Source organism: Montipora capricornis, chromosome 6 (genome assembly GCF_036669925.1).
Source record: "Montipora capricornis isolate CH-2021 chromosome 6, ASM3666992v2, whole genome shotgun sequence".
NCBI lineage: Eukaryota > Metazoa > Cnidaria > Anthozoa > Scleractinia > Acroporidae > Montipora > Montipora capricornis.
Window position 1 is genome coordinate 49,470,911 of NC_090888.1, and position 17,500 is coordinate 49,488,410.

At 38.3% G+C, this 17,500-nt stretch overlaps 1 protein-coding gene across 3 annotated transcripts; it reads left to right on the top strand.

Annotated features, from left to right (window-relative positions):
• Nucleotides 1-1,245: 1,245 nt before the first annotated feature.
• LOC138050587 (uncharacterized) lies at nucleotides 1,246-10,565 on the top strand. Of its 3 annotated transcripts, none has more exons than XM_068896905.1 (4): nucleotides 1,246-1,338; nucleotides 3,110-3,298; nucleotides 7,540-7,642; nucleotides 10,397-10,565. In XM_068896905.1, exons 2-4 carry the CDS (start codon nucleotides 3,207-3,209, stop codon nucleotides 10,526-10,528), a joined length of 327 nt encoding a protein of 108 aa, XP_068753006.1. In that variant the 5' UTR covers nucleotides 1,246-1,338; nucleotides 3,110-3,206; the 3' UTR covers nucleotides 10,529-10,565. The 3 variants fall into 3 exon arrangements, with proteins under 3 accessions (XP_068753006.1, XP_068753007.1, XP_068753005.1); XM_068896906.1 differs by lacking the exon at nucleotides 1,246-1,338 and adding an exon at nucleotides 1,440-1,538 and having other exon boundaries at nucleotides 3,119-3,298; XM_068896904.1 differs by lacking the exon at nucleotides 1,246-1,338 and adding an exon at nucleotides 1,446-1,538.
• The last annotated feature ends 6,935 nt before the right edge of the window (nucleotides 10,566-17,500 follow it).

A 17,500-nucleotide genomic window follows, 5' to 3' on the forward strand; every position in this document is an offset into this window, starting at 1 on the left:
GAAATAGTGATTTGAATTTAAACGAGTTTTCTACATCACTATATGTTTTAGTTTTACGAGTTCTTTCAAGTTTCAGCACTTCGGCTCCTTTCCTTAGACTTCTGTCCGTAGTTGTTCATGAGGTCTCATTGATCAGCAGTCCATTTAGAAGATTCTTTCCAAGTCGATCACTCGTGTTAAATCACATCCCACAGAATTATATGTGAGATAGGGCCTCTACGGTTACAAAGTTTTTTTATCATTTAAAGTTGTCACGGACTCAGATCTGAAGGAAATGTTTACCAGTTTAATTCTTTTATCGGTTCCTTCTATTGTATATACTGAAAAGAAAGAACAGAATCGCCCAGACAACAGACTGCAACCATAGTTGTAGTTTTTTGTTTTCAGATAGAGCATAGAAATTTATGTTGCTAATGTCAATTTTAGTATTTTGTGGTATTCTTTTAGAATTAATACGAAGAGTTGCCAATAAGATTCAAAATGAATGAACAATCCGTGTTTTTCGTTTTTCGATTTTGCAAACTGCCTGCCTACTTTATTTTAAAAGACAGTTATGGAAGTACTCGTTTCCGTTGGTTCATGAGTTTCTATGAAAGTCAGAATGGTATAAATAGAGCAGTTGATCTTGAGCTCGCAAAGAAAAAGTTCATCACATAAGATAAGAACAATCCACGCTTTTTAACTAGTTATGTAAGGGTTTGCTTGTGATGCCCCCCTGCTCTCACCCTCCTTATGTCCTACAACGATCATAATAGAGAGGGGACGTGGGTTCTTAGAAGAACAATTTTATTTCACTTTGTCTTGCCTAATCATAAAAAAAAACTAATACTACTGAGCACACAGTAAGAATTGAATTCTGCATCAACGGCACCCAGTGCAGGGTTATTAGGAGGTCTTAGACGGCCCTCCTTTAGCCACTGTAGAGAAGAGCAACCTTGGCGCAGCATTGATCTCTACCGATGAGGCCTTGAATTAGTTTGCTGTGCGCGTGCTCTAATTTAATCCTCCACCTTGGAACAATCGTTCGCTCTTTCATTTCCATCTGGGGTCTGTAAGGGAATGTCCACTCATGGTAGTTCCTTTTTTTCTGTAATTCGAAATGCACTACTAAATCAAAATCAATCTGCTAAAAGTCATTTACTTTTTTTCAGAAAAGAAAAGATCATTTTTTTGATCTTTGGTCCTATTTTGTCACATGCTGTTCCCGAGAATTCCAAGAATAATATGTAACCATATCAGTGTTCTCTCAGTTAGTCCAACATAACCTTTCACCAGAAACTAAATTGCATGGAGCTTTTATTCAGATGCACGATGTGTGTCGAATCTGCAACGTGAAAGGTAAGGATCGGGGAAGCTAAATGACGTTATTTCTTTTTGATCTTTGGTCGTATTTTGTCACATGATGTTCCCGAGAATTCCGAGAAAATATACCACATCACTGTTCTCTCAGTTCGTCCAAAATAACCTTTCACCAGAAACTAAATTGCAGGGAGCTTTTATTCAGATGTACGATGTGTGTCGAATCTGACACGTGAAGGGTAAGGATAGGGAAGCTTTTTTATCTTTTTGATAATCTTTCACCAGAAACTAAATACGTTTATGCATGGAAAGGGTTTTAATACCATTTGGAGATCAGGTTGGCTTTATATTGTCTCGATGCAGTCTTTCAATTTTAAAACTTAGCACAAATCAAAAAGCATTACGATCGCCTTTCTGTAATGCGAATTTCCTTTTGATCACGCATTGCCCTGGGCATTTGCTTAAATTGGTGAAATACAGTTATACATTCGTGTCAACAATTTGATATTTTATCTCAATTTTAAAGCATTGTTTTGTACACCAAATGGTAAGTACAAGATGTTTTAATGACTTCATTTATATATAGGAATACAATTTAACCGATTGCAAAAGAGATGATGCCTGAAGTCTGTCTTAAAGAAGGAAAATGTCTAGGCTTGCAGCCCGGAAACAAGACCTGGCCTTCTAAGAATGCATGAGAAAACTATCCATAATTTTAGTTTGTTAATTAGTAAACATTAACCGTATGACCAAGAACAGCAATATGTCCTAGCACAAAAAAGTCAGAATCTTAATTTGTTAAGCATGCAATATTTAGGAACTAAACCCCTTTACGCGGCTAGCATGAGGCTAACTCTAAAACGAGGAATTTCTAAAAGGGCAGGAGTCTCTAAAATATATGGAATCTCTAATAAACGGGGAATCTCTAAAAGAGGGATAATGTTTAATCACAGACATAATTTCTTAGAGGGTGTTTTAAAAGTGAAATTTTAACACATTTTTTTACAATTCGCACAGAACTGCTGCTTTGGCAAAAAAAGAATCAAACATTACTGGACCTTTTCAATTCGGGAAAAGTGTGGTTCGTATCAAAGTGCTTATGAAAACGACAAATTAGGAACTTCAAAGTCAGATAACCTAATTGTGGTTGACATTTGAAAGACGAGAAGAGAGAACGAAAAGCCCAGTCGTAATCTTCCTTTATTATGATTTCAATACCTGCTGATTTCTTCCTGCGAGCATTTTTAAGTTAATTAAAAAGTACAGGGATGCAGTGATTTTAGCCAGCCTTCGCATTGCAGGAATTCTGTCATCAAAGGGCAACCTTAAATTTGAAAATGTTGCGCCTTTTAGTCATCTATTTCATCTCATGCGAAAGTATGATTTGCCCAGCTATCGACAAATCAACCTCTTGCTGATGATACCTAAAAGAGAACAAAACCCTCGGCTATAAGCCGAATCTGCTTCTTCCAAAATTTGCTGGCGGATTCAAAACCGAATTTTCTCTGAAAAAAACATTAGGCTTATAGGTATCCATACTTAAGGTAACTTGATAACTTTGTAGACAGGGTCGCTCCATCTCCGTCCGAACTTAAGTTGCTAACTGGCCTTAATCTGGATCAAGACACTCTAGCAGTCTAAGGACTGCATCAAAAATCCAAAATTCGGTAGACCAAAAAAGAATAATATGCCGCAAATAATTTTAGAACGAGTTTGAGGTTGAGAATTTGTCCAAGGCCTTCCTATTGCAATGAAATGGTGTAGCAGTTTTAGTTCTAATCTGCAGCCGACTTGTAATGTTACTTCTTAGCGATTTCAGAGCCACGGCCTTATCAAGCTGGATAAGGTGTGTCATTAGTTCGTTCTTCTTGTACACCACTTTACCAAACCATGCTGAGGGTTTCAAGATGACGACGCAGTGGGATGGTGATTGTCACTGCACCGGTCCTGACGAAAAGCTTTACAATTTAGCTCCACTGCAAAAGGAAGGTGAAGCACGGTAAGAAAAGTAAAAATAAACGACTACAATAAACCCGACCTTGGCGGGAATTTATTTACACGAGCATAAGGACCGGGAAGCAGCAGTTAAAAGATAAGACCTCTATTACCGTGATTGTGTACTCAACAGAGTATGGTTTTTTTGATTGGTCAATGACGAATGCATAAATAGACAATAGAGTGCAATTGAGTAAGTTTGTTGAGTATGTAATAAATAAAAACAAAGCATTAACTTGCTCGTGCACTTCCTGATTTTTGGCCACTCGTGATGTTTTGAAAGCTCTCAAATTGCACACGCCGAATTTTGAGAACTTTCAAAACAGCACTCGTGCCCATAAAATATAAGGACATGAGAATAACAACAAAATTGGAACAAAATGTGTTTGAAAAAAAAAAAAGACACTCCTTCCCCGACCCCGGTCCTGCGTTTTGGCTTCTACCAGACAAAAGATCATTCGCTAAATTTGTGCCAAAAACAGAGATGAAAGCAAAAAATCATCTACCGGTTGGGTTTCTTTTGGGTTTCGTTTTTCTCTTCTTTTCTTTTCTTTTTATCAGATGTTCATGCGTTAAATTCAGAGTCAGTTAATCCACTCTCACAGTTCAACACACTCTGCGAGCTACCCTGCGAGCAGAGTCTTTGTCAATCTTCCTAGATAAGTCGGGAAGAGGAAGGAAGAGAGTTTCCTTTCCTCTTCCCGACTTATCTAGGAAGATCGAAGGAGACTGTGATCGCAGGGTACAATGAGGCATACCCTATATTGAAAGCTTTTTCCTTTTTTCCGGGGTTGGACGGAAATTTCTCCGAATTGATTTTTCAGCGCATCTGAGAGCAAGCTCGCTAATTGAACTGACTAAGCCAACCGTGGAATTTCCAATATTATGAGTATCATTTATATGGTAAAAATTTCATCTGTATGCGTTGTGGTTTAATTTGGTTTTTGGTTTGAGTTTTTTTAAACCAGTGCATGTTTTTTTCAGACTCTTTTAACTGTTTCTTTTTTTTTTCGATCAGCTGTCTAAAAGTGTTTTTTTTCTATTTTTGAGAACTAGATATTTCCTCCGCCCTCCCCCTTCTTCTCATCTACTCCTCCCAGTATCTCTATCCTACCCTACCCTTCCTTCACACATTGATCCACCCTTCATGCCCACCCACTCTAAACAACACTACTCACAGACACTGCATCTTTCTCAATGACTTTCTGTATACTCACGAGAACTTGATCTTGAACTTCTTACCTCTGGATCTGCTGCCTACTCCTTATAATCCACATGTGGCAGAGTCATGCCAACGCTAATGCGTAAATAAAATCGATTTCTCTAGAGAAACAGAGGTATTAAATGGCCACCTAAAGAAAAAAGACTCACAAGAAAATTGTTATTTACGAGATAATGTTTACAACAAGACTATACATTTCTGGAAAGAAAAACAGAGATGCAAGTCCGCCTTTCAGGAAAAAAAGGATCTAAGCCGAACCAATTAACAAAATCGAACAACAGATGATAACTGGAAGGAATTGGTTTTACAGCAATGACAAACTCTTCACAGGAAAGAACAAGAAAGCAGTCCAAAGACGAGATCTGTTTCAAGTCTTCTTTCAAGCACACATTCACAGAGGACAGCCAATTACGGAAAATAAAGTGAGTTCAAGAAATTATGCAGAAATCAGCCAGAAAGTTGTCAACACATCCATTCCATGCCGCACAGAAAATGTCCAACAATCAATGGCAGCTCCAACGTTCTAGTCTTTGTCACCCTTTTATCCCAACATGCTTTTAGGAAAAATAACTGAGATCGAAAACCATTATGCTTGTGTAGTGACCAAGTTTGGAGAAGTCCAATGACTTATCTCTCCTACAAAATTAGACCTGTCTAGTGCTACTTATCGTACTTTCGTTTATTTTAAAGAAATTTCTTTCACATTCAGCTTGTAAACAGGCCATTTCGCAAAATGAATAATTTCCTTTCAAGGCAAATTTTAGTTTATTAATATCTTAATAGTACAAATAGTACCATTGTACCATTTGAGAGGCAGTGTGGCCCAGTGGTTAGGGCGCTTTCCTTGAGATCCGGAGATCCCGGTTTCAAGACCCGTTCTGACCACTCGTTGAATTTGTTCCTGGTAGTCCCTGGTTCAACTTCCCAGCTGCACTTGTAAATAGCCAACTGGTTTGCCTCCGGCCAGTTGGGATTCTTAGCAATTGTTGTTGTTATTCTGTTCGGTCGTTTCGTTGTGTGTCATTGGCCCTGAAAAGCCCCTATGGGGAGCGGTCAATTAAGTATGTATTGTATTATTGTGTCGTATTGTGTACTGCTCTATGTAATTGAAAATCTGAGAGACAACTATTTATGACTCTTGTATTATACAAGTTATATTGCCAACGGAATGATTAAAGAATATCACAGTTTTTTTTTTCATTATCAAAAGGAGTCCTACTTGTGAAAGACAGAAAAGGTTTTAGCTCTGACAAGGGCTAACACTCGAAACGTCACCATATTTCACCTCCCCATTGCCACAGCACAGCGGCTTCTTCACAAGCTATACCCTTTTATCCTGCATGTGAAAATATGCTTTACTTCCACCAACCATGAACCAATATTCTTAACCCAAATACCTAGACAATCACAATTACAAACTGCAAGTTAAATCGGCGAACTGTAATTGTTATAAATATTCTTTCTTTCTCAAAATTATCCGCGAATGGAATAACCTGCCTGCCAATGTTGTTGAGATAGGAAATTTAAGACGTTTTAAAATAGCTCTTAAATCACACATGCGTATTTCTTAGGTTTTTACTCATCTTAGATTTTATTCATGTATTTTTAACTTTTAGTTCTGGAAGTTTATTCACCTAGGGTTAACCTCTTAAACTTCCTTTTAAGGGTATTACTATTCGTGTTTTTGTTTACGATACCTTAAATAAAGTATGTATGTTTTAGACTAAACACTGCAAATAACTGATTACTCCAACCACTAAAATGCTTGCCAATCCCTTACCTGGAATGCAGTGTCTGACACTTGCAGACCGCAAGCTAACCTTAACCCGCACTGAAAGCAAACCGTTTTAAAGTGGATGCTGGGACATAAATACAGCTTCTCAGCGTTATTTGAAATGGGCGCTTTGTATACTTAAATACTGTTTATCGGCGCTTTTTGTAGGCAGTTTTCAGTTGTCATACACCTCCTGAAATGCTAGCCGTTTCAAATAAGTGCGTAAACCTAATTGAGAGCTAGCCTAACTCTAATTACTAAAATCCAGGCAGTGTCCCTAACGTTACATGAAAGCTAACCATCCAAACTAAGTGCTTAAGCCTGATAACTAAGCTGGGCATTTAACCCTAAACACTAAAAATCACAGTCCACATGCAAGTATTATTGTCTTTGATAGCATCAGAGACTACAATCCACCATCATAATCTTAAAATGATTTCTCTAGTTTACTTTATACATTCTCCACTAAATTAAGTACAGAAAAATATCCAAGTATGCTAAAATGATCAGTGTTCTAAAATTTAAACTGGTTTGAACAAAAATAAACTTTTCAAACCAGAATCGAAACAAAATTAAACCACAACATATGTACTGGAATGTGATTTGCAAGAATAAGCAGCGAAACAAATATTTTAAATAAATCATGGGTAATAGGTAAATACCCCAACTGGTAGAGAGCTACCATTTGGAAATGTATCGCATGTGGTGAAGTTGAGCTTGGGACCACCGAAACCAAATCCAGCCAGTTGGCACCTTCCACTCGCCTGCTGTGGCATCTCCCACTTCAAGGACACCATTACACAGATTTGTCTTACAACTACTACTCGCTTAGTCTGTTTCTAGTCATCCACTTCTTTTTCCAGAGAAAAACAATTTCATACTGCCTCGACGTAGGCCTTCGTCTCTGTACTACCCACGAACATAAGCAAGAACGTGCGCTCTTAGCAGGATGCCTCTTAGCAGGCTTTCGACCACCACTAACGACGAAAAAACTTTTCGTAGATCTATCTTCTAAAAATGCGGATTCGCTACCAATATGAATCGATCTCAATTTTAGAACAATATTGCAATTTTTTATTGCTTATAAGTGCAAAGTTTTCTTCGTTTTGCCATTTTTTTGTTCAGTCTGTTTGAACCCCCAAATCAGTTTCGTTCGTGCCTGCGGGAACAATTTCCCCACTGCAAGTGATTTTAAATGTTAAAACCAATCTGAATGGCAATCTTTACGCCAATCTGTATTCCATGTTAGATTTCGGAAAGCCAGAAAAGAAGGAAGTGACTATTACTTTGCATACAATCCATGCGGTTCCTTCAAGCTTGGATCCACTGGTGACTGCTCCGGTGACGTGGCTGTAAGTTTTGCTGTCTTCCTTGTAGTTTTAGTTTATTGAAGGCGCGTTTTCATCTTTCCTTGCGAAAGTCGATACTAGGGTTTTTAATTTAGAGAATCCTATCTCAGACCAGATACTTTGTGTGGTGTCGTACAAGTATGCTATGCGGACCTATGTAAAGCGCGGAGTTATGGGTATCTAAGAGAGAGATCCGCCATGTAGTATAGCATCGTGTAGTGTTATTAAAGTTGTATTTATCCGAGCTTTAAGTGTGCTTCTAATAGTCATCTGGTAGGGAAAAGGTTACACTTTGGATAATAGGGACTTTAAGATAATACACGACGGTAGACTGGGACGGTTAGATGAGTGTCATGTCACGCAAAATCCCCGTGACATTTGACCGTCGTGCTTCCAGGACGGTATGTTTTCGGCGGGTTTCTCTTCGTGGAATCTTCGGTGAATTCGGTAGGAATTCTTCCATACTTATTCGCATTATTTTAGTCTTTTCATTTATTTTGAATTGAATAATTATTCCCGTTTGGGTTAAATGTGCATTTGGTTGTGTTTGTCTTGATTTATCCATCGCTGAAATGCAAAATTCTAGCGAAAATTCTGAGTTCATTCAAAGACATCACTCGGCCACATCTCGGCTCAAACCAAAATTTGCTTGTTCTCAATGTAGCGTTATCCATAATCTACCATAAAACAAGAGGAAAGCAGAAAAGAAAGGTAAAAGAGATAATTGTAGCCGCATTTTTTGTTTATGAACCAATTCCCCTTAGCGGATTTACACTCGCTAGAATTCAAGGAATCTAAACAAACTGGTTCAAATTCCCAGTAAGGATAAAGAGGATTCACTGATTCGTATTCATGGTATAAAAGAAGAAATTGCTCCTCGCTAATTGAACCTTCTGCAAAAAAAATTACAAGAGAATTTCTCGCCTCTTCAAAAGACATGTTTATTCCACTGTCCTACGGTCGTGTTGGTCGAATCTTAAGTTAAAAATGTTCGCGCCTTTCTACCGTACTCGTCCAAAGTCTCCGGTATATGCATCCAACCGTCCCAGCCTACCGTTGTACACTATCTTAAAGTCCCTAATAGGCCGTCGAAGTACGGCTTGTGACCCCATGGTTTGGTGCCAGGTCAAAGATATATCTTTTGTAAAACAAAACCGTCTTATTAGATACAGGGCAATGATAATAGATTTTTTTTCCAGATAAACGCAACCTCATCCTTGCCTTACAGAAAAGGTGTCAACAAGAACAGTAACCTTTACAACCCCTTCATATGATCCCTTTAACCGGGAAAGGCATGAAGTAAAAAAATAGTCCTCTGTCCATACGGAAAGTTTAACCTCGGCACTGATATGAAAACGTCACAGGGCGCGGAAATAAAATAAATACCGACGCACAACACATGCGTCACAAAATGATGAGGCGATATCTCGGAATCCGAGCCAGCCCGACCAAGTAACTGATCTCATCACAGACAGTATAATCCCAAATCAAATTTTAGATATACCCTTTCACAAGATAAGGAGTGTTTTTTCTCTTGTATCGGAAACCTGTGAAATTTTCCCTGAAAGTAACACTTTTGGCTGAGCATTCTATTATTTCTCGGGGCACCATGATCCGAAGGTTTTTTTGTTGGAAAATGTCTATCCCTATGAATCTCAGCAGTTTGAGCCTTTCAAGTGCATTAGGAGATGTGTTCATACTTTATTGATGTGTTCGTATTTTATCACATGAGCGAGAAGTAAGCGCTTTCATCGCAAAGTAAACTCCAGATGTTTTCGTTGATTACCGGCCGCCACATTGGTGGACCAAGAAAACTTTGTAAACTTGCGTTAAACGCTTCCACAAATAACTCAGAAACGATGAACCGCACAGACCTGAGAATTGCAGAGGTGGTTAAAAGATTTGTTTCCTACAAAATTCCAAAGTTCTTGGCCTTTTTTTTTCATTCAACGATTTCGAATTTATTTTCTTGTTGTGTGATAGTGTAAACAATACGAGAGAGCGAAATGAGAAACAGACTATCATACCGCGCATCTTCATTTTTCCATTCGCGCATAGCACAATTATTGCGCTTTTGACCTCAATCCGGCCCTTCCGTTTCAAAGAAAAATGTTTTCTTCTCCCAATTAGAGAGCTGCCTCGTTCGTTCGCTTCAGGCTCACTCACTGCGGTAACAATAAAATTAAGGTATGGTAAGCAGGAAAACCCGTCGAGCGACCCTTTTTTTAACTAGGTGACAAAGAATCATCTGTTATCCCACCCTCTGTAATCAGGACACCTTCAGGCCCGGATCAACTCATTAGTGCGCGTCTGTCATGCTTGAAGTTTGTGCAGAAGCATCAGCTGGAATGCTTTTAAGATTAGAAATACCACAAGCTTGATATTATTATGTCACAAACCCGTTTATTGTGTTGGCAGTACTTTGAAGGTACGCCTCACTTGACTACTCGCAGAAAAAATAAATAAATCTGTTAACAGCTTCAGAGTTATGCGTCGCATTAATGGAAGCTGTTAAGAACAATTACGAGTAGACTAAGGCAATTGAGTAAATTTACCAAATTCTCAAACGAATCAACTCTCTCCCTACCAGATGAAACAAAATCACCTTAGTAGTCTGGATTTCCAAATGCACAACAGCCTGTTAGTAACTCCCTTATTAGTAATGTGAAATAGTAATATACTATTTCTCCTGCGTTATTTTACTTTTTTTAGTAATTATCTTTTTACTTTTACTTAAATGTGTCCCTTTTCTTTCAGATATGCATGTGGACTCTCACAGAAACTTACCAAAACGTCGGAATTCATAAGACATCCACGTTAACTTTACGATTATCCAGGGAACTAACGGGATCTTCAACAGGTTTTATTGCATATCGCAACGAAAAGTAGAAACTTGAAATAAACGTTATAAAAATGTTCATTTACTCTCGGGTTTTAAAGTACTTCAAGCCTTTCAGCATTTACCATCGCAACCATGCTTTTATAATATACCAAAAGTATTCTTTGAAGACCTTCCCACGCTTCCCACAGTGAATATGACCATTAGAGTCTCACTAGTGTGACGGGCCTACTGCGAATTCTCTTTTTCTACTACTCTTTTTACTACTATGCACTTGTCATGGAGTCCTACCCTCTTCATTAATAGGGGAATCGTTGCTGACGTCCCTGTTGGCTCTTTGTAAAACGTGTATATCTTACTGCGAAATGAAGCATGTTAAGATTTTGGGATGATCGCATCGCAGCTATGGCAGTTGTGTAGGATACTTCAGCAGTAGCGTATTTCCAAAATCTGCACATCCGTTGTCCAGCACAAAAAACTTCCCTTTGAAGACGTGAACTTAAGAGATCACACTAAGCAGGACAAATTAGTTGGCTTATCGTGATATCAAACTAGGGTCAATCTAAAACTAAGAAGTCGATCTAAAACTAAGAAGTCAACCAGTTAGTATGATTCTGATTATTTGACGTGCAAGATTCTGGAGCTATAAGCCAACATGGAAGTTTATAATCATTATCGTTACCTTCATCATTTTATTAAATCAGTAACACGACTATCTCCAGGAACCGAACCATCTTAATCAAACAGCTCCGTTTTAAATTCTTACCACATTAATATGTAGTCTTCTAACTTCTATGACGTGGTCACAATACACTTTTAAGTCCCAAAGCACTTTTACTTTTTTATTCCCGAGGACGCCTTCGGGTTTATGTTGAAACCATTTTTCTGTGTTTTGTGAATAATACTTTTCACATAGTTTTGAATGCATTATCCTGAGGAAGTCATTGTGTCTAACTCTAATATTATTTATTTATTTCTACCATTTAGGTAAACTAGTAGTAGTAGTACTAGTAGTAGTAGTAGTAGTAGTAGTAGTAGTAGTAGTAGTAGTAGTAGTAGTAGTAGTAGTAGTAGTAGTAGTAGTAGTAGTATCGTTAGAGATTTTGACAACGACCAGGGACTTTAAATGAATGGACCAACATAGTTTACCTGGTTTGTGATCGAAACAGGAAGAGCGTCAACTCAGCCTCCTTCAGAGGGATCACCGAAGACAATGGTAAAAGCCAAAGGGTAGGTAAAGTTTGATACGCCAGGACTGATTTTAACTTTCTGTTTTTATATGGCGAGAGAGAAAAAATAGAAGAGAGTAAAAGTCAATATACAAAGAAAGAATAAATCTTTTTGGCTTTTTGAAATACTCGCTTGCAACAGTCAAAGAGTTGATTTCAAATAAGCAACATGAAAGACTTGCTAGAACATGTTGCATCAACATTTCAAATTTAGCGCTAGCGGGCCTTACTGTGGAATAGCACCCACTAAATTAGCCAATCACAGCGCGCGCACTATCTCAGGGCTATAATAAAACTCTGTAATGCCACGTTTCCCCGCAAATTTTCTAGGATTTTCGTTGCCATGTGCTAGTATTACTCCAAATTTGCTGATATAGAACCTATGATACAACTGGGTGCCGGTACGAACGAAAGCCGGGTACAATTACCCCGAAAAATACTTTGTGGAAACGACACGAGGAAGAGCTTCGATCTAGACTCATGCACTGTAACTCCTGATCAGTGTTCTGATGTAATTCGTAAACCTCAAATCCCCGAATCCGCGAAGGGCTTATCGCCTTTACTGCGGGAGGTGTACCTATTCCCTCACCACAACCACCTTCGCCGAAAGAGACTGAAGTGGAGTAAGCTACTTCATCAATCAGCACTTCAATAGAGAACTAAGAAGCTAAAGCCACCAAGAAACCTCAAGATTCAGTTTCACTGCACGTCCGAACATAAACCTCACCGTAGAAACCTGTTCGAACATTCTCTTCAAAAATATGCCGGGAAACCTCCCCAACTATTTTATTGAACCTCCGAACAGCGTTTGCGTATTTTTTACGACTGATGTTTAGTTTTAGGGAGGTTTTTCATTATGATTTCAGAAAAATGGTATCTCAGTAATAGTATACGTTTCCTCGAAAAGATTTTGTGCGATTGCCGTTGATTTCTCCTCCGGCGTTTCGCTGTGCTGATTTATTAGAAACCGTAGAGTTATGGTTTAGTTTTCCTTATCGTTCCCAACTACATGTCGTCCTTTGGACACATCGGAGCGCGAAAACACGGTATTGTGTAATAGTGCCACAAGGGTAATGCGGAGAAAACAGAACTGAATTTCATAACGCGTTTGTTCTTTGTAAACCTTCTTTTCTTTTGATGCGGTAGTATAAAATACTCTTCAAATACTGAGATGAGTTGTTGAGTTCATATTTAGTGAGAATAGCCTTCAGCCGCACGCAGTAAATTTCATTCGGTCCAATTGGCTGGACTTTTAAGTGGAAACTTAACTCCACTCTTTACTAAGCTTTTAATGGTATAAGAGACACACCGTCTACTTTCGGGTTTTAGATTTCTTTCATCACACACCTTCTCAGAATTTAAGCAATTCAAAGATTAGCGATGCAAAAATACTAAACATTGCAAAAATGATGATGCACAACTCCCCTGTACAAGCTAAAACATTTAAAGTCACTACAAAAGTCAGTAGATAGTTTGTCCCCTGAAGCAAAGAAAACTTTTTCTGGAAAATAAGTCTGGCTGTGTGGCCCTCATAAGCAGTTTAAGGTGCTGTGGTGCATGTTATGTAAGGTTGCACAGGCTGTCACCCAGTGTAAACAAAAGTGTTTCACAGCCCCCGTCCGCAAACAATTCTATTCAAAATCAAGTTGGTCGTCCCCCAGTGTCATATGAACTGGCGTCAAAGCAAACTCAGCGGAGGATTCGAAACAAACTTAAAAACTGCGCAAGGCAAAAAGTGGCTGAACTTAAAACAGAAGTTGAAAACATGGGTGCCTCAAATGAAGAGATCTGCCTCGAAATTCTTGAAGGCCAATTCGATGGGATACAGTTAACATTCATATTTTCAAACAAAACTTTCCTTTTTTTAACTCACATAGTAAAATTCCACCATACATATTCTACCTTGTTAGTTGGTTTTTCAGTTTATTTGGATTGACAGTGAAAAGATGAACACAATTCAAGGATCTCCTAAGCCCGAGAAACTGAAAACATGGCATACTGTCATGCTTGTATAACAGGGTAAAATTTACTAACCCTACAAAATACAGAAAAAACCCATATATAAGAACCTAGAATTTTCGAGGTCAGGCTGAGCAGGTTCTAATATTTTAGGCTAATTTTTCATAATTCAGGCTGATTACATGTAGTTTCTTAATCGGTACTTATTTCTCAGAGGAACAGCAAGAAATTTGTATATTTTATTTCATACGATATTTAGACAGTATTGCACTGTAGCTTTATGGAAAACATATTTCTAGAGAAAATCCAATAAAATTTTTTGTAAAAGAACCTCTTTTTCTTTTTCTTTTCAGGCTGAAAAGGTTCTTATATTTTTGGGTAAAATGCCAAATTTCAGCCTGCACAAGGTTCTTTTATGTGAGTTTGTACTGTATGCATTCTTCCCTAAAATAGAAAACTAATCCAGTCTATCAAGAGTATTTTTTTTTGCATTTTAATAATCAGATCAGGACTTTTTTCCTTCCGTTTGATATTAAAAAAAATAAGACCACAATATTTTTCATCTCTATCAGTAATTTCCACAAATACTGGCTTTAGCAACTTTTGGAAATATGATTGTAAACATGCGAACCTCACCCTCTAAGGAGGTGTTTCTTACTAGAAGCAAAAAGTAAAAGGAGCAAGCCATTGTCTTCACTTCTTTCAAATTCTATCCAGGAAAAAGTGAATGTTCCACATGCAAATGCTAACACCATGGAGGGCTTAGCTCTCAGCTACTCCAGAGAGAAGCCTGGAAGTCGCAAACGGGTTGAACTGTTGAGCTGTGTGGCACAGCAATACACAAATAAGGAAATTAAGCAAATGTTCAGGTTTACTAACACTCAAGGAGAAGAAGTATCATGCACAGACTACGAATTAACAAAAGCTAGACTTCATAGTAAGATGTATGGTCCAGGAGCAGCACTTCCGAAAATAAGATACCCATGTAGTCATTAACTTCCACCAGAAACCATTGCTTTTGTCTTGGAATTTATCCATCATCCAAACAGTGAAGAGTATTCATCTTATAAAAGTGCCCTCTGTGATGGAAAACAAAAATCATGGATAAGTGAATTATTAGGAGGAGGAAATCAACCTGTTTTGTGGTTCAATTAAGCAAAACAAGTCTGCCTTTTATGATAGATATACATTGTAAACAGGAATGTGAACAACTGGAGATTAGACCTATAAGCTTAAGTATATTTTTTAAGGGTTTGTCTGCTGGAAATTTCAAAATAATGGCAGAGAAGGCAGGACTCTAACATTTGCACAGAACTTGGCGCAGAGTATTTCATCCTTGGTAGATAAGCTGCTAACTCGTTTAGGTGAAATGCTGAGGAGCCAACGTAAACCAGACATGACTCCAGGATTAATGAGCAAAGCAAAGAAGTTGAAGGGTAAACAAACAACGTTAACAAATAATATATCAGTGTTTCCGGTACAAGAAAAGTCAGAACGAACATATTTTTGCTACAGTGGTACATGTTCCAACACCATCTAACAGGATATTTTAACAGCTTTGCTCTTTCTACACCACAGCAGTCTAGCTTATGTTTTTTGGCATCTCCTTCACGTTTTGGAGCAATAAAAATTCTTGGAAATGATATGAACTTTCCAGAAATAATGTACAAGGTAAACAATGTTGTCCAAATATGAAAAGGACAACGTTCTGGCTGAAGAACGCTCGCACGTGAAGGAAGCTCGAACGCAAGTGGTTTCGAATGCCAATTTTGTAAACAAATCGAGGTGTATTTTCAAACTAAAATTACGCAACTGGTTCAAAACAAAACCACATTTATTTAGGTAGCACTGAAAAGCAGGCACGTTCAGTATTGTAGTGACATATGTCGGTACACTATACAATGAACTTACAACAAAGCGGATAAGCAGTGCTGCCATATAGAATTCGTTAACCAATTATCTCTGCCACAAAGGAATCGCGGATGTTTGGAAAAGTTCATGATTTCAAAAGCATTTTACTATGCAAAGTGAAAGCACCAGAGGTGATGTTCAAAATAACAGTATGATCAGTAATCCAGTACTTACCAAATGGAAGCAGATCTCTGGCTGAAAGGGCGATGTTTAAGGTTGAGAAATGCACTACCCTGCAAGTTTGAGGCGAGATCAGACAACCGGTTCAAATACATTTAAAGCAAATAATGATCAAATCAAGTGTAGAACTTCTAGAAACTATCAATTAAGACGTGCAATCCTTGGTACAACAAGATTTTTGCTGCGTAACCTGACATGAAACAAGTAAATAATATGGGTTTCGCATAACGGTATATTTTATTTTCAATTCCCAAACGCGTAAAAATTCACCGCTGTATATTCCGCTTACACTGAAACAACTAACTAAATTACGGTTTCAACAGAACAGGTGAAGTCAAAACGTTTATTCTGAAATGTTGGCAGTTCCATAAAGTTGACAAATAATATCGTTTGAGCTTTATTTTTTTATTTTCACCTCTTCGGCTTTCCTCAGATTATTATGGTCTTTTTGGCCGCGCAATGCTCGAAGTTCAAAAAAATCTCGTCTTAAACATTTTATTAGATCTGTTATTCCAAATTTCTTTCATTACATTTTACAAGAGATGCATTTCTTTATCATTTTTATCACAGGCTCCCCAAGCTGAAAATACGTGGTGTATGCGACAGTTTCTGTATATAGAGAATTGTATGGGAAAATCACCGATCGTAAAAAAATTGTGTAAATAACTATCTCATTTGAAATAAAGTTTTCTTACCTCAAATGTGTGACGAACTTGTCTCTTGTGCCGAGTTTAGAGCCATTCTGACGACGTTTAGTGAAGTTATCCGGAAACAGTTACTAAAAGAATAGGAAGGCCGACCACTCCATCCATCGCTGGCTAAACCTCGCTCCACAAATCGTTTTCTCCTCAACAGGAAAAGTCCCGAATCGCAATAAAAACAACAGTTCCATAAGGCCCAATAAATTTACTCCAAATACGTGTGTCTCGGCGGCCGAAAGACTCGTGAAGAACGAAAACTTTGCCTTAAAATTCACCTCTTCGGCTTTCCTCAGAGGCTTGTGACGGCCGCTCGCAAGCTGGTTTCACCCTCAACTCTGATTGGTCCATGTGAATTTGACCGCCCGCTAGCAACACGACCCTCCAATCAGAGTTGAGGGTGAAACCAGCTGGCGAGCGGCCGTTGTTGACTGCCCGGTCACAAGCCTCTGAGGAAAGCCGAAGAAGTGAATTTTAAGGCAAAGTTTTCGTTCTTCACGAGTCTTTCGGCCGCCGAAACACACGTATTTGGAGTGAAATTTATTGTGCTTTATGGAACTGTTGTTTTTATTGCGATTCGGGACTTTTCCTGTTGAGGAGAAAACGATTTGTGGAGCGAGGTTTGTCCAGCGATGGATGGAGTGGTCGGCCTTCCTATTCTTTTAGTAACCGTTTCCGGATAACTTCACTAAACGTCGTCAGAATGGCTCTAAACTCGGCACAAGAGACAAGTTCGTCACACATTTGAGGTAGGAAAACTTTATTTCAAATGAGATAGTTATTTACACAATTTTTTTACGATCGGTGATTTTCCCATACAATTCTCTATATACATAAGCTGTCGCATACACCCGTATTTTCAGCTTGGGGAGCCTGTGTTTTTATTAAGTATAACTAGTATATATATTTAGGCGCGTAAGACTGGTAACAAATAAGGACGCCAAAGCGAGGCTTGGGGGAATAGCGTACCGAGAGAGAGGTAAAAATGATGTAAAAACCGCTGTAAGCATTTTGGAATTTCGTAGAAATCAAGAAAAAGTGGAAG

Coding starts and splice junctions, on each gene's coding strand:
- LOC138050587 (XM_068896905.1), top strand. CDS start 3,207: ATGACGACGCAGTGGGATGGTGATTGTCACTGCACCGGTCCTGACGAA. Junction 3,299..7,539: donor CAAAAGGAAGGTGAAGCACG/GTAAGAAAAGTA, acceptor ATTCCATGTTAG/ATTTCGGAAAGCCAGAAAAG. Junction 7,643..10,396: donor ACTGCTCCGGTGACGTGGCT/GTAAGTTTTGCT, acceptor CTTTTCTTTCAG/ATATGCATGTGGACTCTCAC.